This window comes from Toxoplasma gondii, chromosome XII, assembly GCF_000006565.2.
Source record: "Toxoplasma gondii ME49 chromosome XII, whole genome shotgun sequence".
Classification (NCBI taxonomy): Eukaryota; Apicomplexa; class Conoidasida; order Eucoccidiorida; family Sarcocystidae; genus Toxoplasma; species Toxoplasma gondii.
Window position 1 is genome coordinate 1,579,046 of NC_031480.1, and position 27,270 is coordinate 1,606,315.

The window sequence follows — 27,270 nt, forward strand, 5'->3', positions numbered from 1 at the left end:
ATGCGGCCGGGACCGTATAAAGGAAGATCATCAGTATACTCAAACGCCGGCCCGGATTGCTACAACCTGGCTGCCACCACTTTAACTGTGCCCAAGGGTCTGTGCACGGAGACGTGTGTTCTGGTCTGGAAGGACGGGAAAAAACAGTATGCATCATGTAAAGACAGGGTAACATGCTTCTTGCGTGATTACACGTCGCGTCAGGTGCAAGCTGCGCAAGCTGGGATACCGCGCAAGCTGTCTGCCGCTATTTCCAGAGAGTGTTCTTTTGGTGAGTCGTCCACAAAGACAGACGGCCGAGAGGCTACATTTCGACAAGTTACGGCCTCGGCTCCAGTTTGATAGAGGGTGGACTGATGAAAACGGAAAGGGAATGCTTCTTACGAAACACAAGCGGGTTGCTGGTAGAAAATATTGACGGGGCACACCTATACGCCTTACACAAGTTTCCTCCTCCCGACTCTGTCCTCGCGGGAAAGTGTAAGTGTGCCACGCCCAAGGGGGCAAAATACCTGCGTGAAACTGCCCTAAGCTAAGCTGTAAGAGACGATGTATCTGTCAGGTTGTTTGGCTACAAACAGGAATTTGTTTCAGTCATCGAAGAGCATGTTTCGCCGATGTGGTGTGTTCCTTGTACTTGCAGTGTCGAAATCCCCTCATCTTCCTCTCGATCAGTTTCGTAAGCCGTTTACACTCTCCACACACTCTCAAAATAAACAGAGAAACGCACTTCTTTGCCATGTTGCTTGATGTCTGTTGTTGTCCTTTGCTTGAGTCATCTTCACGCCGACGAGCTGTTTTGCCCGAGTCACTGAGTAGTACCGCATCTGATGTTGGGTGTCTAATGCCACCGCAATCCAACCTGTTTGACTGTGACGTGGAGCCCACCATGCGAAACACGACGGGAAAATTTGGAACTATCTGCTGCAGGAAGAACAGAGCATCGACGCTTAGGTTCACCTATGTGTCTCCTCTAGAGGCAACTGCGACAGAGGGGGCCCCCGCGTTCTACAGACGCGGATCTCCGGTAACAATACTGTGTTTCTTGCCCTCAAACAGGTTCTTGTTCTGCGTTACGCTGGAGAATGAAATGGCCAAAATAGGATTCACCTCTCATCGAGTGGGCGCAAGTGAAACTGGGATCACCAGAAGTGAGCAACAGGATGTACCGACCGGTTCCGCGCGAGTTTCCTCTGCCTTTGTGCGATGCCGCAGAACACATGTTTATTTTGTCGGCATCAGACGTGGAGCATCATGGCAGCTGGGATGCCGCGTCAGCCTGTACAGCAGGCCAACGTCTGGATGTCGCTGGAGCGCTTGTTGGGCCGAAAGCCGTGGTTGCAGGAACTGCTGCAGAATCGGTCGGTTGCGAAAGCATAAATGTAACCAGTCATCTCAAGGACATTTGTGCGGAGGCAATAAAGAATCCAACTGAGCGTTGCATTATAGAACCCAGCGTGTACTCCAACATCATCTCAAAATTTTCGTGCAATGTCAAGGAGACACCATACCTTGCCCTCTACGTCACCTGCATCGATGGTGAGTTGCCGACAAAGCATGAAAACATCCAAAGGAAAATCCATAAGACATTTCGCAGACCGTGTGCTTTGACAAGCTGTTAGGCGCAGCTTGTGGTGTCGTTGTTGTCTCCGTTCAAGAGTGACACTGAACAACGAAACCCGGCATTCTGCTCACAGTATTCTCTCGTGTAAGTCTGAGGTCAGCTGGACGCACTCCACGCAAAGAGGATGCGCGCCACGAGCGGTTTCTTCACACACGATATGACAATCTTGTGTCGTGAAGACCCCACAAATGTCCTCTTTTTGCACCGGCGTTTCCTAGCGAGGCTCGTCTCTTCACGTCGCAACGCGAGCCACTGCCTCGATCTATAATCCGTGTTAATGGTCGAGCCCTGCTGTGTGGATCCGTAGGCATGGGAAGGGCGCAGTGTCAGCTTTCGTAGCATAGCCATTCCACAGAACGTCGACAGCAGATGCTGCAGGTGGCGAGGGGTTTCGTGGTTTGGTGTAATACTTACGGGGTTGTTCAGTGGACCTGCTCTGCCATGTCAAGCCCTCGTGACAGCGGCACAGCTGCATGCCCCTTCCGCACCTGACTTGGCATTTCCTTTTAGCCGCTGTTGCTACCGGTGAAAGGTATGTGTGAAAGTCTTTCATCTACCTGGAGGTGTCAGTTGTCGGCAGCAGGACGAGGAATGGGGCTGGAATATGGCATCGCGGTAGCCAAGTTTCAGCTGCTAGTTTCGCGTGCTCACTGTGCAGCTGCATGCGAGAAGAAGCTAAACTGTTGCTCGCTGACCAACTGGCCAACCGGGTGTAGGACTTTGCTTGTCGGACTTACAGCGCAAAAGAAACCTCCAACAGGCTACCACTTTTCAGGACTTCTGGCGGTGCGTACGATGCGTATGCGTGTGTACCGTCTCTCAGGACAATGACAAAGGGGAAGCGTTTCCTATTCGCTGTGTTTGTCTCGCATACTTGTTTGAGGCCGGTCCTCATCGTTCTGTTTTTGCGACGGGTGTTGCGGGCCACGAATATAACGGCACTTGAGGTTTTGTTGCTGTCTTTCATTATACAGTTAAAGTGGATGACGACGTGGGGTGCAAAGTCGTCACACCGGCTAGTTCTCAACCCGATCCAGGTAATGTAATGTCTGAACAAGTGGAGCGGATTGATCTACCCAGGGGCAACACCGGTTCGTGAACACAAACCCTCACCTAGTTACCTGAGCATAGCACCAGTGTGTCATATTCTGCACATTGGGCATTCGTGGAAAGTCAGTCACCTGGGAGAGCTACCACACAGGACATCCATTTTCATCGCGTCCTCTCTGTGGCCAGACATGCTTGAATACTGACTCTTTCAAGGGATCAAACAGAGCGATTTGAGCCGCAGCTAGGATGTACCATACCCGCGTAACGCTACGGCTTATGCAAGACTTTCTATCGGTGTTTCGCTAGACTGCATCGACACAAAAATAGTGTGCAGGCTTTTATACGGCAGGTAGAGACCGTGTGTTATGGCTGCGGTTCTTGCGCACCTTGAGCCTTCTCGGTTCACTTACGGATTGCCGCTTACTTCTCATCCGTACCCTTTCTCCTTTTTTTGCAGAAGGTCCGTTGATGCTTACTGCAACATGAGACATCTTAGCACCTGTCTATGTGACAAGCGATGGGTTCCCCTTGGAGCTTCGCGCCTCATCAAACTACGGGTGCCGTCCTATAGTTGAGCGTGAAAGTCGGAATGAATGAGTCGCATATAAAGGCAGAAGAGGCTGCGAAGGAGAGATGCCACGAGTTGGTTTCAGTGGTCCTGACAAGGCCAGGGAAAGGATACGCTCTCACAGTATTACAAGATTCTCGTCTGTCTCAAACTCAATCCTCCAGTTCGCTTGCGGCCTCAACCTTGTTTGGAAAACACTCACACAGTTTCACGAAAGCGCCTCATACATACTTACACGCAGGTATCTCACACATATTATGTTCATCTGTGCTTAGTGGTCTTTTCACGTGGGAACTGCGCTTGTACAAAAGCATCCCCGTCTCGCTCTTCCAGTTCCTAAAGTTCTCCGTCGGCGTGGCCGTTGCAACAACCTTTGTTGTGTATCTCCGTGGCTAACCTGTTTTTTGTGTTCTGGTGTTAGATAGCATCATGTACTGACACTAGATTCTTGCCGCGAGAACCCGTTCACGAGACTAGACTGGTCTAGATACGAACCACGTGTCCTGCCGTGGCGTATGACTCACAAGAACTCCCTGTCATACGGTGGTATTGTATGATTCGTGAACCGGAAGAAAGTCTGTTCGTTGCCCGCAGGAGGATGCACCTGCCCCAGTGGGACCGTCCAGTGCTCACTAGATGAGTCGCGCCTGTACGGCGATGTCATGAGTGGCATTGCTTACGGATACACGGTTCATACCAAACACAACCGCGGGTATGGCTGTGCATGCGGAGCCCTCTATCTGCGTCCACTAATATGGGCGCAGTCCACAACTATGGCGTTGTTACTCTGCCTGATTTCTTGCATAAACAACAGTGCGAGGGTGGGCATGTGAGGCAGCTGGAGAATCTTGTTGACAGCCATCCTGGCACGCTCCTCGGTTTAGAAGCTGAGATTTGTTCTAGAAAACCGCTGGTCAAAAACATAATTCGGATTCTTTTGCCCACCGTTGAAACTATCACTTCATTGGGAAACGGGTCTGAAGAGGAACTCGGCTAACCTGCTGGGATAGTGGACTGCACAAGAAAGTGGAATTGCTTCCCGTACATATAACATGAAGGTGTGAGGAAGGGTAGAGGACAGGCGAGTAGCTTGCCTGCCTCGAGCGACGGGCGTCAGGGACCCTCTGTGCAGACTGTAATATTCAGCGACAGGCTGTCGTCTTCTCTGAACGGGGTATATCTGCGGTCACTGCTTTGACAGGGATGTCTGCATCCGCGGTGGGACGACATGCGAAGCATGGATACCAGCTTGATGGCGACCTATAAGCACAATCGTGCGACGAGGAATCACGCGTCAACGACACGACTGCTTGAACGCTTCTCTCTCATAATCGTTTCCCCGGACGAAGCTCGATTTGATAGATTGAAGCATGCTAGTCCCCTGTGGTCCTTTTCAAATGTGTCCAGCTTTAAAAATGGCAACGTCACGGCTTTCCAGACACCTTTTTGTTCGGGAGCCACAGTCAAAGTGGCGTGCAAGAACGCACCTGACTCGGCATCAAAAAAAGGTAGGTGACCGTCATATTCGTCGTCATGAACAGCCCAGTAGACGAGCGGGGAAGAGAAGAGCATGTCGAGGCAGTCCATTCCCTTCTGAATCCCATTTGTTTTGCGAGGGGAGTTGTGGGGCCGAGTGGCGTTCGCAGCTGAAAGGACGAGTAGATAACCTGTTTACATGGTAAACTGAAGTGTCGAGCCAAATGTCGCTGGTACACCCAATCTAATCGCAGAGTCTGTGACAACATCGTTCAACCTCCTGGTGCCCGATGTCGGGCTCAGTGGCGCATAGGTAGGGCGGGTTAACCTCGCCACATGCCAAGAGAGGCCACAGATGGAAGGAGCTATCTTCAATATTAAGATGCTGCCACCCAACGCTTCTAGCCGAGGCACAAAACACTTCAGTCGAGACCAGAAACGCGGCCACGTGCCGGAATGTGATAAAGTTTTCTTTTCCAGGATAAGACTGGCGCACAGGAGATCAACCAGAACTCATTTGCGGGTCTCTCCGCTACGGGGTCCAGCGATTTGCGCTTCATGCAGTGGATCTGCTGCTTTGACGACTGTACAGTTCCGCGTTATGCCTGCCACCAAGCAGCTCTCTCTCGGGTGTCATACTGTCGGCAATGAATTCCAAAAGAATCCCTTGGCTGCACAGACGGCTGCTGCGCTCAATAGTCTTCCTTGCACGGCATCTTCACCTTGAAGTTGACCCCGGTGGTTCCCTGCTAGGTTCGAATGCGTGCTGAAGCACTGCGCAGCCATCAAACCGTTTCGCAATGCGTTCTGGACACTGACGCTGTTCCAAGTTTTTTTCGCCACCGCCTTGTATATAATTGTTGACGAGGTGGGTTTATTGGCACAGGAGAGCCGGCAACGACGGCATGGCTGGACAGAGGACCAAACTGCTATAAACCAACGGACTCCGACAGTAGGCAGATGTGCAAATTCGCGTGTCTAAAGCTATGGAATCCTGCGGATGGCGCCCTGGTCAACGTGAACACCCCTTTCGACGACTTCAAGGACCGCATTAATTCAGGGCGCTTGACTGTCATGGAGCTGACTGCAGACGGAAACGCGGCTATTCGTAGCTGCGACTGGGGTGAGTTTTCCACGTGAAAAATTTGTCTTCCGATTGACCATCACCGTACGGGCCGCAGTTGCGAGGATGCTTCCAAACAATTACATCAAAGGGCAGAAGGCATCTGTTTTCCATGAGCACCACGTGGGTCACGTTGCTGTTCGACTCCGCAGTCTATCAAAACGCTCATTCAAGTCGCTACGGATGATCATATGCTCTGGGATAGCTGTGCCGATGGCGAGATGCAGATAGAATGGTGGACAGATCCTTTGCAAAGTGTGAGGCGGCTGGCGTGTCTAGGTAAAATCCGTGTCTATGGCGCAGCCACACCACCCGCCTGGCTCGGCGGAATCCGACGTGAGGATCTGCCTCAGCGGGTCTGTGCTAAACGAAATGTATCGCAGTAGGACCCTATCTCTAGCTGATTTCATGCCGCTGCGCTGCGATATGGAAAGGCATCTTCAGCTATCTTTCATGTCTCTTCACTTGCCGCGTGTCGTGGATCCCGCGCTGTCATTGCCTAGCCAAGCACCTGGTTTTTGGGCGTGTATGTTTCAGCAAAAAGAATACGCTTCGCTCCTGCCGAGCAGTATGGTGAGTTGTACAGGGAAAACACAGAGACAGCGACCCCAGAGAGCGGGACAAGAGGGGATGGCTCCGTGCTTGTCTGATCACTCCAGTTCATAGCTGCCAACATGTACAGACGCCAGCTTTGCTTCCTGGTTTCTAATAATACAAAGAAAACGACTTAGATGTGCATGTTAACAGTTCACATCTTTAAAGCTTCGCGCGCGTCTTCCACGCAAATGGGGAGGGACCTTCGTTTAGAACAGAGATGCCCGTAGACAAGATGCTGTGGATGTCGATATAAAAAGATCGCATGTTCAGACACGGATGGCGTCGACCTCCTACTTGTGAATATTGGCCCAGTCTGACTTCCGTTGGGGCACGACTGGGCTGAAAGTAGCGACTGCTGGTACAGTGTGTGGAACACGACATGGCACCCTCTGCGGACAAAGCGGCCGGTATACCTTGCCGTCCACACTAGCGTTCGAGCTTCCAGCCTTCATGTTAAGTCGAGCAGGGAAGGGGAGTGCGATTTCTCGGTTGCTTTAATACAGTGGGTCAGCCGAGTGTGTTCATGAGCCTAGCAGCGTCCGAACAGTTTTCATATTCCACTGTCTACGACCACACAAGTGCTGAACGGCACGGGTTGCAGCGCTTTTGTCACTCTTCATGGCAGAATACGAAACGTGGACGACGAGCGAGGCGCTGACTAACTTTTGTCCGAATTCTGGGACGCTGCAGATTGTTCGAGCTTTTCTTGGTTGCTCATATGTAAGGTGACGAGGAACAACATGGCAAGGAAGAGAATCTGGACACATCGAGACACTGTTCGTCACACGAGTGTGTATCATGATACTGCAGGAAAGTGTGTACCGCCGTATGAGATGTCCATTATTATGGTCGTTGATGCCGCAAGTGAACCCGTCCTCAACAAACGTTGCCGATAGTGTCTTTTCTCTGCTGACTTATGAAACTTGCTCCGATGCCTTCCACCCGCAGAGGCTGTTTTAGATTGGCCTGCATGCGTGCTTGATACGTCTCTACATGACAAAATCCCCTGGTCTCGCCGTGACGCACGGCCACGTCAGCGGTCAGCAAGAGCGTTTTCTGCACTCAGTGGATAGTGGCATAGGCATTAACATATATTGCTATTGTTTGTAGATCTATATACGTCTGTACAGGGATTCATGAACGTCCTGTTGCTGACTATTGCAACAGGGGTAGTGGAGAACGGGAGATCAGGCGCCAACTGCTGTTGTGTAGTGCTTTTTCTGTATAGTCACTTGTTGACGGCAACGAGTCGCAGAATTGCAACTACGTGGACATCACTAAAGAGGTCACCAAGAAGTGCGGTTCCGCTTGGCGGAGCAGCAAGAAAGGATGTACGCTGGGTGCAGACGAACTCGTTGCTGAGGCAGATGCTTGCGAGACATCCTGCGAGGGAGAGTGGGGTATCCATCTCTATTACAACTGTACACCAGGTGAGTTGCTTTTGTTGGATATATTTTCTGTGAGGATTCAACCGCACATCCGCAAGGATTTTGGGTATATACAAATGCAGACACATATGGGGAGGGGGGGAGTTTGATGTTTGAGTGGCGGTCACGTGTGAATGGGTTTCCGGCTTGCTTGAATGTCCCACGTGCAGAAACACCGAGCGCCAGCTGCAGCCTACATCAAGCTACTACGGGACTGGATGAGACCGAAAACGAATACGCCTGTGGCTGCCCGTACCTGGCAGAAATGTGCGACTTGGAACAAGCCGAAGTATGAGCTATGAGCTACGGTCGTCAGATCCATGTCAGATAAGCGATACTTAGATGCTGGTTGCGACTGATGGTGGAGGCGGCAGGCAATACACATGGCGAACTCTGGCGTTATACTTCGTGCTTCGAGCTCCGGTTCAATATCTGAGACCCTGAAGATGTAGATAGGAGCGTTAAGAAGCGTTAAGCAACTAGAGGTCCACATTATGCACTGCATGGCTCATGTTCAACTCGTGCAAACAGCTGTTAGAGAGACAACTACTCCGCCGCCAACACGCCTATTGTGTGGAAGTCTGTACAGCATAGATGATGTCCAGCGATCGTCCTTGCTGCGCGTGATATGGTTTTATTTGCATCGTTTGCCACTATGAACTCTGTATGTTCTTCTCTTTTCGCGATACTGTTCAGACCAGTACAGTGTGGAAAGATACCGTTCGCGGATACACTGTCGCCATCCTTAAGGGCAATCTAACTTACGGATTGAACGGAGGTTATAAGCGCTACCACACCACCACTGTCAGCTCGGACACTTGCGAGTCAACAGGATCGCGGGTCCTGTGCAAGCGTATGTCAGCAATCACATGAAGCTTCAGCTCAGGCACCGGTGCAGCATTGTGCCAGTTATGACGAGCAGTCTTGAGGAGTGCCGGAGTCTTGGGATTTAGACAGCCAGACGAAGCACAACCAGAGGCGGCCTGGGAGACACCATCTGTGCTTTGGCTACGGACTTTCTTTTATTGGAACAACAGACAGCGGAAAACTGGCTGCGCCGAACCGAGCGTAGCTAAGAAAACAGAGTGGCTAGGTGTTTCATTGCAAGGGGAGCCTCTGGACTGGTTTTCGTTTGAGGTACTCCCCGCTAACATGAAACCGCATTTTTGTGACTGGGATCTTATGTGTCAGCTCCGCCGGCCTCCATCGAGCTTTCCCCGCCGAATCAAAGTAAGTCCTCCCCATGTTAGGGTAGAGACGGGAGTCAGGTATCTAATAAACGACACATGGGAGTTTCTGCGTGTCCTATATGATTGCGCGGCATGAACGTCTACCAACGGTATGGGGACAGCACCGCGTCTCCGAGCATCCGCCCCATCAGTATGCACACTAGTCATTGCGTAGGTACCTGCAGTGTTTCATTTTGGTGCCTGGCCTTTTGCTAGATGAGGCATCTACGAACGCTCCGGTCGCTCCCGACAGCATACAAAGCGGTACCACACTGATCGAATCACCTGTCAACAAGCCAGATCCCCAGCGGCGTGGTGCTTTCGTCGGAATTGGGATCGAATCAATTGGACGTTTATCATCTGCGTCATGTGAACAAGAGCACATCTGTTAACTCTAGCTTCGATGGTGCCGCAATAATATTATGGGAAGCCATCTGGTTGTGTAAGCCGGCTCCGCGAGATCACGGAGAAATCGAGCAGGCTGTCAACGGAGACTGCTCCTGAGGCAGGACTGCTATGTTTTGCAATGTCGCGGCCGTTGACATTTATAGCTTGTTCGTTCTTACGGAAATTTCGGAAGCACAATGCGTATTGTAGTGTGGTGAGTCATGTGGCACTCAGCGCCGGATTGCACCACAAGCTTCTCCACCAAAACGGGGGCGTCGTCTTCGGATGATGGTCTCTGTGTTAATGAGTGCATCATCGCAACGCAGGTATGTGTTCTCCACTAGACATCCAGCGCAATCACCTTTGCGCAGGTGAATTTAAACGCAACCCTGGCTGAAGAGTCACTCGATACTTTACCGATGACCTTTCCCCTTGCCGACTTCGACGCTGCGAGGCGAAGAACCATGGTGGTGCTGCGCTCAGATCGGATATTCCTAGTGCACTGTATGAGACTGGTAGACTAGAGCTGAAATTTAACCAACGGGGCAGTTGTACCACTGACAAGAAGAGGCTATTCACCGAGGTGCATTCAGTGCGTGTGTAGCACCAGATTAGTTGTAAATATCGTCACGACATTCGGCACCTGCTAGTCTCGGCTTTACCTCAGCATATCGTTGCTGGCAGGGCCTTGCACGTCAGGAGATGAGAAGTGTCGTCCACGACTCGCGGTGAAGCCAGTTTACCTATCGTGGTCTGAGGTGGGTTGTCTTATGTTACTTGCAGGGGGAGTGTTCCAAAGCTACTAACGCCTGGCTGTGTGTGGTGAAAAAAGTGTCAAACTGCTTTATTCCGAACAAAGCAAAATCAACATGCTTCATCGAGACCGAGGTTGGGAATTACCAAGCTGAGTTTCAAAGTTGTTCCTGCCCGGAAGCGTCGATGCCATGCACGGAAGAAGAAGTCGAGGCTACCAGATATGAGTGGGAGCCGACGTTTGCACCCGACAATGCATACATTGTCGTCGCGCCCAACAAAGTTCTTGGACCGACAAAAACCATCCAACCCGACTACGGCATGGCGGCCGAACCTGGATGTGGCAGCTCGCGGTACAAACGCGTCTTCTGTCGCGGTAGGATCGCGCTGAAAAGCACGTGACGTTTACGGGCAGAATCATTCCGTACCCGACGGCGCACGCGTTTACCGATGCAAGGGGAAGTGTGGCTGCCAGCAATTTCGAACGCATGTCCGTCCGTGGGGGTCCTGGGTGTCAGTCGCATGTCTAAAGGCACCACTGGATTTTGACCGGAACACAGCTCACGACACGAACCCGCCATTCGTACGCACGCTTGTCTGACATTCGAAATATGGCTGGCGGCTGTCTTGACTGTGACTGCATTCTGGGAGATGTCCTGTGCCTTTGCGTTTGTTTTAGGTACTTCCGGTAACACCAGTGTCACCCGATACGGTAAGGGAAAGTAGAGAGATACCGGTCGGATCTCTCACTCCCCTTGGCGCGGGCTTCTAATGAGAAAAGGTGCTACCAGAACTGATTGCGATTTCGTAGCCGATGTCCTACAACAGGGTAGCGTGGGTTGGTCATAGTTACTTGATTTCCGGGGGCATGGGAACTGACATCTAATGAATGAAGCCGTGGATATGTATCGAGGGTGCACAGAGTTTCCGTTTGTGAGAGTCCTGCCGGTGCGTAGAGGTAGTTCAAATTTGAGCTTCGGGTAATTATGAAGTGTTGCCAGGGGGGGGACGCTGTCAAGAAATTCTAGCAGCGGAGCAGCCTGTGAAACAGTGGATCAAATGCACCCAGAGGTTGACCAAAATGCCCAGCAGAAGTCATAGAAACATGTCATCATTGTGACTTACTGCTACGGTGACTTGTTGTAGTGGTAACAGTTTCGTCCGCGGCACTCTGCTCAAAGTTTGCTGTTGGGATAGTGAAACAAGAGAATCGTGCGGCACGCTGGGCGGTGGGACATGGGGTCGGCATTTTACCATGAATTAGTCGAACAGGTGGTCCATGTCCGTGCTGACTTACTTGCAGGTGACGCTTCTGGCTAGTGTGTCTCGGGGAACTTCTCGTGAATACGTCGCAGTTTGTCGAGCGAACCCGAGCGTCGTGTTCTCTTGGTTTTGTCCGGAGCACAAAATTTGTCAGACTGTTTGTGCAGGTGCTGGGAAGGACGCCGCCTCGTTGCGGCAGGAATTCGTGGAATCGATGCTGCACAGTGCTACTAGACAACGCGTTGAAGACGTGACAATTTATTGCACGACTATCTTGGTTTCTGGTTTTTTGAACAGATGCAACGGCAGATTGTGAAAATGCTAGATCTTTGGATGCTTCGGTGATCTCGGACTTCGAGTGCCGCTATGGATGCAGCACTCGGATTAAAAAGTGCAAGGCCATCATGACTCAAAACCCCGATGTGCACGAGAGTGAATATGCTTGCTACACCGCTCAGCTAAACACCATCCCAAAGCTGCGACAATGCTTGGTAGAAAGCAGTAAGTTTTCCCCAGCCCCACACCCTCACGAAACAGTCTAAGCTCGACGTTACCGCATCTGTGGCACTTCATCACAGGGAAATTCAGACAGAGTTGCCGAAAATGATGCTCAGGACTCACGTATTCGTGTACTACTGGCGACGGCAGGTGTAGCTGCTTCTTTGCGTGGTCAGTGCCCACGAATTGTCTGAAAAACATTTGAAGCTGGGGAACTGAAGCCTCGCACGGGTTAAATGGCCAAATCAAATCCGGACTGCGTGAAGCCTCCCCCTTGGGTCGGATTGACGAACTACTTGGCCTGGCGTAAAGTTAATTTTGTATCGGTGGACTGAAATCTAAACGTTTCTGTCGGGTCTCGGATGTTTTGGAGAAACGAACCTGCGCCTGGACAGACCGTGAATCTGAGTGTTGCTCTGTAGGATGTGAAGGGATGCGGTTCGAGTAGATGCCTAGCGTCATTTACACGTGAGAACAACGTTTGCAGCCAAGTTGGCGGCGCCTTAATTTCGTTGACGTTAGGCCGGTACTCCTGAGCCCTGTAGTATTGTGGGATATGCCTGACACCTCTTTGTTCGTCGTTTCCCCCTAGGTCAGAGACATGTGAAAACGTCTCGCGACTGTTGTTTGTCTCTCTGTCTTTCGCATGTGTGTCTTGCAGAACTAGTTGATCCAGAAACTGGTGGTGAGTTCTCCGCTGCGGTGGTCGCTCGGTTTGTCATGTGCCTCTGGATCACCCTAAAGATGATTGTACCGATATCCGGACTCCTCAGAGTTCTTCGTCCTCTTACGACAAAGGAGTTGCAACAGAAACTCCCAGCGAAAATGCAAGTTACCGTTTATTGTGGTTCACGCTATCATATGCTTGTTTGCTGATGTCAAAGAGTAAATGCAGAGACGCCCTCAGCTCAGGAATGGCTCTCTGAAGGATAAGCCAAGAAAACAATTTGGCGAAGTAACAATCTGCAAGTTGTGGAGAGGGGATCGGTTCTGTTGTGGCCTGTGTGGCACCTCGACCGACAGTTTCTACAACAAGACGATCTTGTGAATCCAGTCCTCCCAGCCGTCTTCCTTTATCTGTTGGCATATGTGATGAGTCAGGTAGTCCCGGTCGCGCTTACGCTATTTGAACAGATGCACAAACTCGACGAATCTGCGGCGCGTAGTAATGGTCGAATGTTGTCATGTTCTTCTGCAGTCGGAAGCATGGAGGCAGGCTTTATTGTCGTGACGCAGGAGTGGACGTCGGTCGCCTTCAAGAAAGAAATTGAGAATCCTGTCGTCGTCACAAGTGAGATTCTCATGGCAGCCAATTGCCAATGGCTGACCACGGCTTTCAGCGTGTGTCCCCTATGGAGGGATCGCCCATGGAGGAAAGTTAGCTTCCCAGCCTTTTGTTGTCAGTCTTGCCCAACATCTGTGCCCGTAGTGTATAAGACCTGCGATGGAAGACGAACGATTCTTTCACGAATACGCTGTCGCCGCATTAACATTAGAGTTATCTCCACTTAGTTGTGTCCGAGGTGCTCGCCACCGAAATCACTCTCAAGCGCAGAGACCCCGTGTTGTCACACCTGCTGCACATCTGAAACGGATCTATGGCTTGGCCAACCCAGGAAGGATGACTGTGACCACACGGTTTGTCGCCACGTTGCGCGACTGAATTGTCTCGTATATCCACAACTGACTCCCGTGCCGGTGATTTGTCACTCAACTCGTCTGCAGGCCTGCCGGCGACGACGAACGCGGTCCCTGTCATCCAGGTCAAGGGCGTCAACTCAACCGGTTTCAAGATTCGGATGAAGAACGACTTTTGTTCCGTCGGTAAGTGACTTGGTGAGCTATCGTTTGCTGTTTCGTCGTGACACTTCAAGGGACATTGTCATCTTACAGACTTCGGCTACTCCCGTGGGTTTCAGCCTTCGCTTTTGGCGGGTGCGACTAACACTGGTCTACGGTTCCTCTCTGATAGACAGCAGAGGAGTATCCTGTCGTCGGGTGTCAGCGTGGCATCTCCTTGCAGGGTTTGCGTCGCCGTACACCAGTGTTGGGTGGCTTGCCTCGAGTCAGGGGACGTTTCTCGTCAGTGGAGCCAAGAGCTACGTTCGGGTCGGCACCACATTGGCTTCCCTGAATCAACCCACCACGATACGACATCTCCCCCGTATGAATTCTGCCGCGGTAAGCACCGCAGCGTAGCGTGTCCTCGCCAGAAATAGTATGTCTTCTACTTTTTACAATCAAAACTACAGAAATTACGTTCCGGTCATTGGGTTCGTCAGCGACGGTCTAGCTGATCCGCTGCAGGATAAAACCTCCATTTATGAAGGACAAACTCAAGTTCCGTGTTTTGCCTCGAGTTCCGATTTGTTGCGGAATGCCCTAGTCTCCTTGGCCCCACCGTGCAAATTTCGGGCCGGGTGTATATCATGCTTGCTTGAACTGGAAACTTTGCGTATGGCAGACTCAAGGAAACAGACGCGCGGTCTGTGTTCCGGCTTCCAGTCTCACACACGAAGTGCACTGCTCATGCACTGGAGTCCCGTTATGTGTGGTTTTTCGCAGCCATTAGTATTCCTGCAGCATGAGGACTCAGAGGGTGGCTCCGGGAACTACATTGTTGCATCCACTGTCACGGCTTCTTCGGCGTCGGAAGCGACGTTTAAGCTGACGCTCGTAGGATCCGGTCAGCCGTCAGAACCTATTGTGATCGGATATATGATTTTTGACGAGATTCGCCAAGAATATTGCAGCCTCGGTTGTCAGTTGAACGGCATATCTATGCAGGTAAGCTTGACTCGCGCTGCTGTCTTCTGCGGAGAGAAAAAGACGTCAGCACTGCAACAGACGAAGCAGTCAAATCATGTCCGGAACACAATGTGCGAATGATGATCTCCCTGCAAACCCAAATGTGAACCGTTCAAGCGTGTTGGGAGCTGTATAGTTCTGTCGTTTGGTCGTTGGTTTGCATTTGACTCAGTGGTATCCAGTGGTTTTGCACAGGGATCCTAGGCTACAGACACGCAGTTGACGGTTGCAAAAGTGTCCGCCGTGCATGCTGCAAGACGCCGATAGGCAAAGCTGGTATTTGCATGAGTTCGATTGCCCACTTTGCCCCGAAAGCCCAAGTACCAGTAGCTTCCCCGTCTGTGTGTCCTCGTTTATTCAAAGCTTCTCCTCCGACATACCAGGACAGCTTCGTGAATGGGTTGCAGGCAGACTCAGAAAAGGCACAAAGCATGTCAGATCGCACAGTTCTTGGTTGTTTTTCGTGTTCATGCGGTGATGTCTAGACAGATTACGCAGATAGCAATGAAAGGTGGACTGCTGAAAGCACAGATAACGTGATACTCGCGGGACAAACTGTCGTCTACGGGTCTGTTGTGGACCCTGACGGCACTTCACCCGTTTTCGTCTCCAAGCACGACGTCGCGTGGTCCTCCGGGAACGAAATCAGATCTGAGGGGGGCGTGATTTTGGACTGGCGTTACGCCGTGCCGGGCGGCAAGGACGAACATGCTCGAAGCCATCCAAGTGGTGCTCAAACTTCAGACTCAAAAACCTCGAAGAACGACATCGGCGAGTCCTTGATGCAGGTGTCAGAGAACCTGTCAGTTCCCGGTGCACGCTCAGGGTGGTACCCTGCCATCGACATTATTTATAATTCGAAGTGCACTGTAGGTTCTGTTTCAAGAACAAACATCTTTCCTGCCGCTGGCGGGCGCAAGAATTCGGTCTCCAGAAGACTCGTCGCCCTTCTTTACGTGTCAAGCGGTGAGTCATAAAGCTTTCTCGTTTGAATCTTCCGGTGCAATTTCATGGGCGAGATGGAGCGTAGGCGGGACTGCTTTAAATTAACTCCTGTCCTACAGTCTACGCGTGTGCGGCGTGAATTTTCTCTGGCTGCGTACCCATTTCATAATCGAGAAATAGCTTCAGCTGGTCAGACAAGCAACCTCAATATTGCTATCTGCGTGGACTGTGTTCAACAAGCTGAAAAGTGACAGCGGTGTTTGTCATCTGTTCGGAGGTGATCCTAATGTTCTGGTATTCGAACGCGCCGAACAGCACTGCTGATGCGCTGTGGTGTTCTCAGGCACGAGTGAAATTTCATCGTCCAGCTTCCCACGTAAGTTCACGCTCCCCGTGAAATGTTGGACGAGCTAGTCTAGTTTTTACGTTTATGCACACTCCCAACTGTTGGTCTTAGCGCAATGGTGCTTGGTTCGTTAGTTTCTCAGGTGGATGCCGTGTTAATTTTTGTTGAGCCCGCCGACACAAGGTCAGAGGAGTTGGTGATGTCTTCCACCATATTTGGTGTGTCAGGGAATGAATGATCGCATCATGGGAGTACCTACAGGACAGCAGCAAGAGGGACATGCACTCAACAGCAAACCGGCTGCTCGCGCTAACTTGATAATTATTAACAGACAAACTTGTGGACAAGATGCTGTCGTCGGTCGCACCGTGTTCTTTCGTCGCTCCTTTGTCTTTTCTGCAGCTTATGGAGCAGACTGCGCATCTGCAGCAGGCAAAGTGAGCAGAGGCAACGGGCCGCAGTCCCCGACAGAGGGCTGGTCGTCGCTTCAATAGATTCTCGACACCATAATTGCAAATTCAAGGTGATATGCTGGAATGCAGCGTCGCAATTCATCCTCTCCATATTTACGGACAATCATCACACCCGTTTCGTGCCATAGAAGCCGGGATGGGACGGTTGTTTTTCGACAGAATTTGTTTAGCACAGCCATCCAGTTGCAGATTCGCAAACGATGCGAATGGATATTGAAGAACATGGCTTGCTTAGAGAAGACAGGAGCCGCGACGTCGATGCGCTAGGGGTGGACACTGCTTCTGATTTCGCTCGTTATTGAAAAAGGACCTCGCGTACGCGACTCGTTGCCGACTTGTTGTTCTAGAGGCCTTTAAGACACGTAAAAATTAGACATAGACAGAATCGCTCGAAAAGGATAATCGGAAAATTTTTATTTTCAAAGCGCTTCATCCACTAGTATCTTGAGGACTGAAAAGTTTTTCCACGAACAGTGCATGCGGCGAAAGACGGCTGAACGAAGATGTCTCTTTTTGACGAGCAGAGTTAAAGTGTTCGCGACACACACCAAAGGGAAAACGGCAAACAGTGTGTTCTTCGACAGAGAGAATGATCTGTTTGTTTCAGCTGATCTTCACGGGGTGGCAACGAGAGATCAACACAACCGTTGTGACCCACTGGGTGCTGGGTACTCAACTTGACGAAAAGAGTAGATTATACGAATCTCAGCTCCAGCGCGCTTTCTGTATTCATACGTTAGGTGGATAGAGTCTCGGTCAGTTTCCTTCGGAAAGAACCTAAGGATACTATCGAATATGTTCAAAATGGCGCTTAGTTGGCTTCAAGCGCCCTGACGGATGGGTGCGTCTCAGCGGGAGATGAGTACTTCTTGGCCCAATCTATAGGTTCTTTGTTTTTGCGGTCGTTTTTTAACTTGACGGTCTCCTTCACGTCTTTTTCTTTTTTTTCAGAAAAACTACGCGGCAGCCGAGTGTGCTGCACAGTGCCAGGCGACGGTGGAGGGTTGCACTGATTCCGACGAAGATGCCTGGCCGTGCTTCTTCCGGCAGTTTCCGATAGATCAGAAGAAGAAATGCTACATCACAGCTGGTGAGCGGTCAAGACCAGGCGTTTCATTTTTCCGGGCGGACCCAAGCAGACCCTTTGAACGTTGCGTGTCGAAATGTCGCATGTGTCTTCTTGTGCACGTTTCTGTCTGTGCAGTTGCTTCGGACTTAGCTGCAACAAGTACCACGACCGCACCGCCAGTTGACAGTAGGTCATGTTCTCGTCGCTCGTAGCTCATGACAGAACGCCAGTTTTTCTAAAACACAGAGCCTATTCGTTCGAGCTCTGGGAGCAGTTTTGGCAGCCAGGAACGCAGTGGGTATGCGGCTCCAATTCTCAATCTCTTGCTTCTTTCAGCGATTTTCGCAGCTGTGCCTTTGGAACACCAAGCGGGCCTACACAGATGTCTTCTTCTGGCCAGCGCGATTTTGGTGTTGCTCTTGTTGCTTCTGTGCCTGCAGAAGATGAACGATGTGTGCTAGTAGATATGAGTGAGGCAGCATACTCGGCGGAAAGAGGCTGGGACCCTGAAACAATGACTTGCAAGTGCCCCAATGATGCACCCGCGTGCTCAGCAGAACAGGCTACATATAATCTGATCAACCATAGTTCGGTTGCTCTCGGCCAAGGTGAGTCGCAGGAGCGCGCAACATTGGCAGCTAAAACGAGCTGCTGTCTGAAAACTAGCGTTAATTCATGGAGCAAACAAGATGTTGAATTACGGAGGGAACCCCCAAGTTGCTTTTACAGCATTATCCGAACGGGACAAACCAACGTGCTTCGGGTCTGAAAACACATGATGGTGTTGCGGTCCTACTGTTCTGTGCTTCCGTCAGGTGCCATCTGTGCAGCAGCCACAGGGACCGTATCTGGTATTGCCCGCCATTTCAAGAGATCGACTTTAGATTTGTGCGGCGACTTGTCGAAATTGTCACCTTTGAGTTGGGAACAGCTGCCCTTACCCCCTTATATGGCGGATGACGTCATTCTGGATGATGAGGTCATACGGAGCGGCCACTATTTGTGCACCAAATCATACCATCATGTGTTCTGCCGTAGTAAGTGCACTCCGAGTTTCTGCCACCAATGTGGGAGGCGCCAGACACCGGTATCTTTTCGGACTCTTCGTATGAGATAATGTGGATTGCCCGTGGCGATTTGTTGCTGCTTATATGCGGGTCTCCAATCTCCTACAGTTGCACAAAATACGGTTGTAGGCTACAGTGAAACCACGCTGGTTTGTTTTTCGAGTGACGCGTGCTCGCTTGTGCGCTTATTTCGTAGGCTCCCTGATTACCACATCAACGACTACACCTGAACCGAAATGGGACTGGCCTGCCAGACAAGACTGTGTGCCGGGTGAATGGACGAGCTGGAGCAAGTGCTCAATGGACTGTTATGTAGGAAGGTAGGTGGTGGGTACTCACGCTTTTTCCATTGTTTGAAGCGATGCAGGAGACTTTGATCGATGTTCATGTGCATGAGAGGAAACGGGTCTATGTATGTCGACCGATAGCAGAAATGACGTGCCTCCAGTTCCCCGTTTATGGCTTTACCCCAATTCAGGAAAGCGCGGTTTGTTTCCGCCACCGCGTGCTGTTGTTCAGGACCATGTGGATTTTGACTGTTATTTTTCGTCAGTAAAACGCAGTGATTCGAACTGCGCGAAAACAGTGTGCCAAAGATTGCGGTCGAGAGCGAAGCGTGTAGGAATATTGTGGTTGCACCTCATCCACGAGTTTCTGCTGTTTACTCCAGCCGGCGTTTATGAGACCTTATGGAGCTGAAGTGATTGAGGTTTCGTGGGTGCGTTACGATGCAGTCAAATATCTAAAGCATGGGCGTTCACACAATGAAGCGCCTGTGACTCACTTTGTTTCTGTCTGCAGTGGTGCGCTGCCGGTAAAGTCGAGGTCCCGATCTGTACTAATTGATCGACGTGGGACAGGAAACGTGTGTGTCCTCGAGGACCACACCCTGTGTAAAGTCGGTTCTGAGGTACCGTACTGCGAAGACTTATGCTGGATCACTGACTGGGGTGACTGGAGCGGCTGCGAACAGAAGGTGCTGCAGATCGGACAAGCGGCAGTTCGAGCTCGCACGAAGCTTCGGCACATCTTTATGGGCACAGGGGGCGTGTGTAGTTCCGACCACATCCAGTACGATTACTCCGGTTGCAAGAGTAAGGATTGTTTCCTTCATCGGTGGAGACACGCAGGGAACGAACTTGTTCCGAGATACTCGTACAACATCGCGCTTTTGCCCTGTGCCATCCTACATCAGCTTAGCAATTGCGTCTCCGCTGTCAAGGGTCAGTCACCGGAACTACGTTTGAGCGACCTGATCAACGGGATGTCGGTACAGTCGCATCCGCCCGCTCTCTGCCTCTCAGCCTGCAGTTCTGTCTGGTTCCACGCATGCAATTCAAATGTCTGTTCTGCAATGGCACCCTGCGATTGTGCCACTGAAGAAACTAGACCAGAGACCTCAGCAGGACCAAAGGCTCCGACGAGCGCAGTCGAATAGTGTTGTCAGTTTTCAGAACTCTTCCAAAACAGGCAGAGGCTACGGGCACACGTCAGAGCGCCTCCTATACAGACATAGGCATACTGTTTTGTGGAGACAGCCACGCGCATCCGCGCAGATGCACTTGTGTTAGGGGCCAACAGATATGTATTTTCGCAGAGACAATAACCGATTCAAGGTTTTGGACACTGATTGCCAAAGCAAACTTCGTGTGATGGAACTACTGTGGGCAGCCGCGTCGACCTTATCAGAAGGCTCAGTATCGACTCGGCAATTTCTGTAGAGAGCTGTTGTTCGTAGGTGGTATGGATTCTAGCGGGGGGCGGGAGGATGACTCAGCACATTCGATGGTGGAACAGAAATCACGGGTAACAGACGCCGGCTGCAAGAAGTCTTCTGGCTGGTCCGCCTGCTCTCTGCCGTAAGTGGTGCATTCTCGCACGCTGTCTCTCTTCGCACAATTTCTCCTTTTGGCTGTTCTCTTGGGCGAAATGGAACGCGTATTTTTTATGTGCTCTGACGTCCGCGATAGGGTGCAGAGGTGCTTGCGTTTGAGGTGGTAGGAAGAAGGGGAACAGCAGTTGTAGACAGCATATGGACATCTCATTAGCTAACCTCAAGTGTCACCAATATATTTGTGTAGGACAAAGCGTCTGATCGGTCAGCACCACAAGTGTATCTGAAGACACGATCACTGATCGTGCATTGCCGTCATTTCAAAACAGCTCGCGGTGTGATATATGTGCTGTTCAGTGCGAAAAACGAACAGGACTGGACGCCGACTGACGGCGGCAGTGCATGTCTTCGATTTTGCTTCTGCAGGTGCCAGCAGCCAGGCGCGAACGCCGTGACACAACAATTCCAGCTTGGACTGCCAGAAACGGTGACAGCCTCTACCACCTCGTACTGTGGTTAGTCTAAATTCACACGGGAACAGTGTATTTCCTCTTGTGTGTGCGGGGGATTGTCACGGTCGAAGAGCCTCCCTACAAGTTTCACTTGGTTGAAAGCAGCTCTCTGAGGAATGTCTCATCAGTTGCTCAACATAGGAGAGTGGATGCGGAATCTGTGTCGCACAAAAGACACGTCCGTTGGTGTCCTACAGCAATAGTGTAAAATCGAAGACAAGCCACGTTTTCGATTTGCTCAAACGGCAGACTGTTTCTTCCCGGTGTTGTCACCACCGTGTCGACACTTCGTCGGAGCAGAACCGCGTGCAACTATGCGTGTGCCTTGCATTTGGTCCCTCCAGTATACCTGTCAGTTTTACATATGCCATCTTCGGCTCTGCGTTCAGCCTCTAGGTCGCGCGCCTGTGTGGAGAAGAAGCCGCCATGTGTGCTGGACGTCGCACCCGGTACGTTTTGCATGCGGGCTAACCGCCTGCGTAGTGTACACGCAGTTTAAGCAGCTCTGTTTGGCTGATGTGGTCAGGGTTGTCATTTCAGCCCATGTCTCTTCTGCAGTCAACTCATATGACTTTGGTAGTTAGCGACCCCTCGCAGGCTATGCTGCCAAAATCACTGCGCTGGTGGCCGACGAAAAAGGAAATGTATTACAGTATGAAAATGCGGGGACCGTGATCTTCTATCCTGCAGCCGTGACCAGCAGCTTTCGGTTCGTGTATGTGAACTCGTTCGCGCACACCTCGAGAGCAGTCCGCTTCCGAGTACCGACGTGACGGAGTGTAAGCGGTGTCCATATATTTTTGCAAACGTGCTTCAACGAGAAACGAAGCCGATGATGGCATGCGTTACTCTGTTTAGGCCCAGTCTATTTTCTAACACCTGCATGTTTCTCTTTCATAGTGTTCAATGCAATGCCTTCTGCAGATTGCTCCCTTGTGAAGCCCAGATACGATTCCCCCGAGGAGGCTCTGTACTGCCACGAGCTGTGTAATAATGCTCTAACACGCTGCAGGGAACAAGCAGCACTGCAATTTCAGACACAATGGGAGTGCATTATGGCATTCATCAACTCGTCAGGCGTTACTGGGCGGTGCCAGATTCAGAAAGGCGCAGTTAGCAGTAAGGAAAGGACGGTCCTCCCTGAACAGCAATGGGAATGCGTGAAAAGCCTCGTGGTGCGAAGCATTACGAACGATTTCGTTCAACAAGAACTGAGGGGTGACCCTAACAGATGCTATAATATAACTATAGTAAAGCGAAACGGACTCTCGCACTCGTTAGCGCACTCTAGAACAGGCTGCAAGGTGAGCATCTCAAGTGGATCTTCGCGTGTGAGATGTCTGAGATCTCTGAGCGAACAGAAAAGTGCGGTGGTCCGTGACAGCTGAATACGCCTGTTTACGTCAAGGTAGTTCCAGTATGTGGGATGTGATCGAACGCATGCTTCTCTGTTTTTGCAGAAACAACCCTGCGGCCACCTGTCTGCTTCTTGAGTCGGACGCGTCAAGTGGATGCCTCAAAGAGTCTTTCTTTTCTGACTACCGACAAGACTAGTGGCCGCGGTTCCTGCATGTGTGCAGTTACAAACAGCGTACCGTGCTCTCCTGAAGAAGTAGCATTATCGTTTGATGACTGGGCTAAGCAGCTAGGTTCGACCGTTTGTCCGTTCGGTCAGCTGGGAGCGTTCTTTAATTCACCTAACTCGAAGGGCTCCGCCGATTCTTTCGTCTACTTCGGCGCTTCCGACCTGGGACGTGTACACTGCCCCATTTCCAAGAGTTCAGACTTAGGCAGTCGCTTTCCTACTTTCACAGAGTTTGAAAGCCCGGAAAGCATGAACAACTTCTGCGAAAACGGCCTACCTTTCTGGCAAGAGAAGCGGGAACCTCTAGGTAAGACAGGAGCGCGTGTTCTTAATTGTACAGAGTTTCCGACCGTGGGTGCCGCACCGCTCGCGACTACCCTGGGCCCAGTCAATCTGCTGCGTCGGTTGAGAAATCTTTCGATAGCGCCGGCCTTAACAGCTCCGTGGGGATGTGGTCACTCATGTGGCTGCCTTAGGCAGTGGGCGGAATGCGAACCAGGAGATTTTGGATGACAAAACAATCAGGACAGTCGGCGTGTGTTGGGGACTGCTTTCTCAGGGTTTCTCTGTGGCCTTTGACTTTGGCTTGTATACGGCATCAGTGCGCCAAGTAGGCCTGTTCCGTGTTGCACATGGGATTGGCCCTGAACGTTCTCAATCGGTACAGAAACAACCCAAGAAAGCCAGTTAACTGTGAAAACTGCCTTTTTTTTGCTTGATCGTGTATTTTCCAACAGTAGATTGCCGGCAGGTGATACCGAAGAATGCCTCAACAACGGACTGCCCGGGGCGTTGCCACAAGGCAGTGGTCAACTGCATGGTGAGCAATGATTCATTAGACAACTGCATTAACGAGGCCCTATCAGCCGGTGACTTCGCCGAAAATTGCGAACTTCAGTCCTCGGTGAAGCTCGGCAAGGGCTTGATGTTCTGCAAGCGTATTCGCACGGACTGCGAGTACTCCGAATGGTCAGAATGGAGCGAATGCAGCCGTACCTGCAGAAGTGGAGATGATGAGGAGAGTGTTCGGGTCAGGGGTCGCAAGCTGCTCGTCGCTGCCGAACACGGAGGCAGCTGCGACGCCGACATCGAGGATTCTCATGGTGAGGATGGTTTTGCATCCCGCGAACAACATGCTGAAAAGAAGTCGCTACGCCAGGATGCAACTGTGTCACAACACATTTTCAGTCACTATTTGATCGGGGTGAATTGGTGTCAGGATGACGCATAGTGAATCTGCTCAGCCGGCAGCAGCGTGCACTCTCCCACCACTACGACTGAAACCCTGGGAAAGTCGCCGCTCTTGGCGTTCGCTGTCAGATTACTCACTCACTCACTCTGCTGTCTTGTGTGGAACACGGTTTAGGTGGGAGCCTGAGCGACGTCCAGCTGTGCGACTGGCTTCCTCCTTGCGGTAAGTGTGGCTGCTCTACAATCTGTGGAACAGAGTCTGTCTAAACTAGAAAAGTAAATGAATTCGAGAGGAGGGACGTAGCCACGCTGAGACGGCACCCCGCTATTAGCTTGGGTGTCGATTGTTTTCCAGGTTCTGTTTCACCTCCCGACCGCTTTTCCTTGAAACATATGTAAAGCATGTAACATCGACAAGATACTGGTCGCAGCAGTGTGGGACATCGGTGTTTCCAGTGTCAAAGGGGAAGAAATAATCCCATATCGGGAGAACTTGCTTTACCTAGTTTGCTTCCAAGCCGCTCCTGCGGTATACAGAGCTCACATTTTGAGAGTTGGGCTTGCGTTTTGCCGTCACTTTCGTACAACAGACGCGCTGGCAGATACAGAGACCTACGTTATCATGCCAAAGCCGGAACCAAAACTGGCAGACTGGAGTGCGACACGGACAACGACAACGACAGTGATTCCGGGTCTTCAGAATGAGAACAAGATCTTGTGCACCATCGTGGACATGGCCGACTTCTCCAAATCTCACCGAGGCTATGACACGGAGGTGAGGCGTATTCAACCGCTGCCCCATATCACCACCTTGGAACTAGGCGTGTCGCTCGTGAACTTCCGTTTTTCGAGTGCGTGTCTTAGGTGCGCAAGGTGGAAGGCAGAATCTGCTAGCTCACGGCTTCATGGGTTCGCCCGGTCTTCCGACAGAGGTGCCATGTCATGGGCGTGTTAGGGACCTCACCAAACACAACTTGTTCTCAAGTCTGGTCTAGAATTGTGATTTGGAGCACACCTTAAGGTCATTCGGGCGACTTTGGAGGTATCAACCGCTAGCCGACGAGAAAGATCTGCAAATCGTGAAAGTGGGCCGTGCTTGTGGAATTTCAGTTCTCCAATTTGCATAGTCGTGGCTCTGTCAACGATAGCGCAAATGAATCTAATGCGTTATAGATCAGCCATGTTCACCTGCAAACGTTCGTTATTCGTGACCAACAACCTTCCAAGGGAAAATATGTCGGATTCAATAGGATGTGATCTTGCCGTTTCCCATGTCGGATCCGTTGTTGGTTTAGGGTTGTTTGCATGCTTGCTTTCTGGTACGCGCTGGACGCAACCGGGCAATCGAAACTCCGGCACAAGCGGAAACATAACTGGCGCGTCGCTGTGGTGCGTTCTCCAATGCAGACGGAGTCGTGTAAATGCCCGTACAATGCGAGAGTATGCAGTCGAACGGAAGCGGTCAACTCCCGCGACAACTGGGACGAACTCATGCAGACAGTTTGCGAGAGCAATGGCCAAGGTACGGTTTTTCAATCGCTTCACTCCATCTCCGTTGAAAAAAGTAGATTGAAATCGCAAAAAACTCCTCCCAGCAAGACGAAACAGTCAGGACCTCTCTGGTCCCGTTTGTGGCATGTTGGCACGATGGTGCAGCCTGGGCCTTCCTGTTTCTAACATCTAAGCAGCCTCCATTTCTGTGCTCCATGGTTTGCCGTTTTTGTTTCCCTAGAGTCACGCTCTCCCTGTGGGCTCGGGTTTTAACATGCGGCTGTTGTACTTGTTGCTCGAAGTTTGTCCTTCGGTTCCTGATCTCAGGCCAGATACTTGCACAGGGCATGGAGACGTTCAGTTGCAGCGACCGCGTATTTCGGTCATTCAGGGGCACTTTAGGTCAGACGCCTGAAGCGCACTGCAAAAGTGAAGACGCAACGTATATCTTCTGTGAAGGTGAGACCAGAGATAAAAGGGCGCGGTTGTTTTAGTCAACAGCCTTTCTTAAGTGGTATCCTTCCCTCCTGATGTTAGTGACGCGTGTCGCAAGCATCGACTCATACACCTTAAACGCTAACTTCCTTATAGAATATCCCTTTTCTTTGGAACAACTTGCTGTTCGCCGTTCGTGTGGCACCAGCGTCTAGTTTAACGTTCCCTATGAGAAGTCCACGTAGCAGACGCAACGTGAGGTCAGGGTAAGCTAACTTGCAGGACGTAAAAGTTGTTGCCGTGATGCTCATCGGTCAACGGAGGACGGGGCACAGCCTTTCTCGGATACATTTTGCCTGCCAGACAAGTGATTCTAGCGGAGAAAAGGAGGCAGATATTGCTGATCCTTTAACGCCACCTTACCCCCAAGAAACTAAAAGCAAGAAAGCTAGCACTTCAGCCTGGCAGTCGCTCTCTTAGACGCGTACCACTTTCGTCAAAAACATGTGGGAAACAGTGTTACAGTAGCAGTGGGCAGGGACCATGTGTCTTCAGCTGGGAGTCGGACTCACTGTGTGTTAGCAACAAATAGGGCCAACTGAATATCTGTGATACTGCGTGTGACTGTGCAGATGGTGCGATCGATAACGACCTCATATTCACAGAGGTGATGATGTCGATTATTACCGGCGTCGTCATGGGAATAGCCGTTGTCTACTGGGCGATTCAGTACAGTGGGGATGTCCAGAAAGTGCTTGGTTTGGCCGGCCGATACGTGGAGCTGACGAACCTCCTGCATGAAGTGTCTCAAGAGCCGCAGGCGCACGAAGAAGAGAAGGCGGAAGAAGGCGAGGGACCAGATGAAGACGCAGAACCTGAAGCGGCAGTCGAGGGAAATAATGAATTTGACTGCAACCCACGGGCGAAGGAAGAGAATGGAGAAGAATCGGAACAGGATGCCTCGGACAGTGAATCCGGTTCCGATGACGACGATGATATTGTATCGGAAGAGTAGTAGAAACAAGACCTCCAAAGCAGACATCACGACCTTGAATGACAAGCCAACTGCCGCAGGCATCTACGGCCGTGGAACATTTCGTCTTCTTGGGGCCCCTGTGCCAAAAAAGGTTACGGATAGGAACTGGCCTCAGAATGCTCCGCGAAGAGTGTGTGATCTGGACGACGAAGCGGCTACCTGTAACTGCGAAATGTCCGCTCTCATTTTTGTTCGTAGAAAGACGACGGAGCACACACAGATCGCGACATGTGAAATACGAAACCCACCCTCCCTGTCTTGTTCAGTGTGTATAAGGAGGCCATTCAGAGCGCCGTCGCGTCAGTGCGTCCACTAAAGATGTCGTTGGTATGTATGTGGTCCCTAATACGAACGACCCCGAAGTGGGCGAGCCGTGAGAACGGTAATTCAGTGATCAGACGGAATCTGCAACCGAAGCTTGGTCTATCTAATCTACTATGACGAACAACGCGCGTGTCTACTGTAATAGGATCATTCAGAGCG

The 27,270-nt window shown here is 51.1% G+C and overlaps 2 protein-coding genes across 2 annotated transcripts; both read left to right on the forward strand.

Annotated features, from left to right (window-relative positions):
* TGME49_218340 (hypothetical protein) lies at window positions 1–15,780 on the forward strand (the record flags this gene model as incomplete). Its single annotated transcript, XM_018779810.1, has 24 exons — window positions 1–271; window positions 644–679; window positions 1,216–1,539; window positions 2,599–2,661; window positions 3,132–3,134; window positions 3,837–3,954; window positions 4,650–4,750; window positions 5,605–5,841; window positions 6,379–6,414; window positions 7,064–7,158; window positions 7,667–7,868; window positions 8,036–8,154; window positions 8,562–8,718; window positions 9,057–9,095; window positions 9,716–9,807; window positions 10,265–10,610; window positions 10,914–10,946; window positions 11,795–11,998; window positions 12,657–12,680; window positions 13,194–13,286; window positions 13,721–13,819; window positions 14,019–14,176; window positions 14,561–14,782; window positions 15,289–15,780. 24 exons carry the CDS (start codon window positions 1–3, stop codon window positions 15,778–15,780), a joined length of 3,564 nt encoding a protein of 1,187 aa, XP_018634835.1.
* Window positions 15,781–16,091: 311 nt separating this feature from the next.
* Window positions 16,092–27,268, forward strand: MIC14 (microneme protein MIC14). Its single transcript, XM_018779809.1, has 17 exons — window positions 16,092–17,235; window positions 17,519–17,657; window positions 18,077–18,244; window positions 18,452–18,673; window positions 18,900–19,023; window positions 19,505–19,797; window positions 20,442–20,562; window positions 20,964–21,052; window positions 21,439–21,498; window positions 21,974–22,168; window positions 22,510–22,941; window positions 23,372–23,737; window positions 24,001–24,048; window positions 24,416–24,600; window positions 25,233–25,347; window positions 25,644–25,775; window positions 26,384–27,268. The coding sequence occupies exons 3-17, from the start codon at window positions 18,103–18,105 to the stop codon at window positions 26,764–26,766; spliced, it is 2,907 nt and encodes a 968-aa protein (XP_018634836.1). The 5' UTR covers window positions 16,092–17,235; window positions 17,519–17,657; window positions 18,077–18,102; the 3' UTR covers window positions 26,767–27,268.
* The last annotated feature ends 2 nt before the right edge of the window (window positions 27,269–27,270 follow it).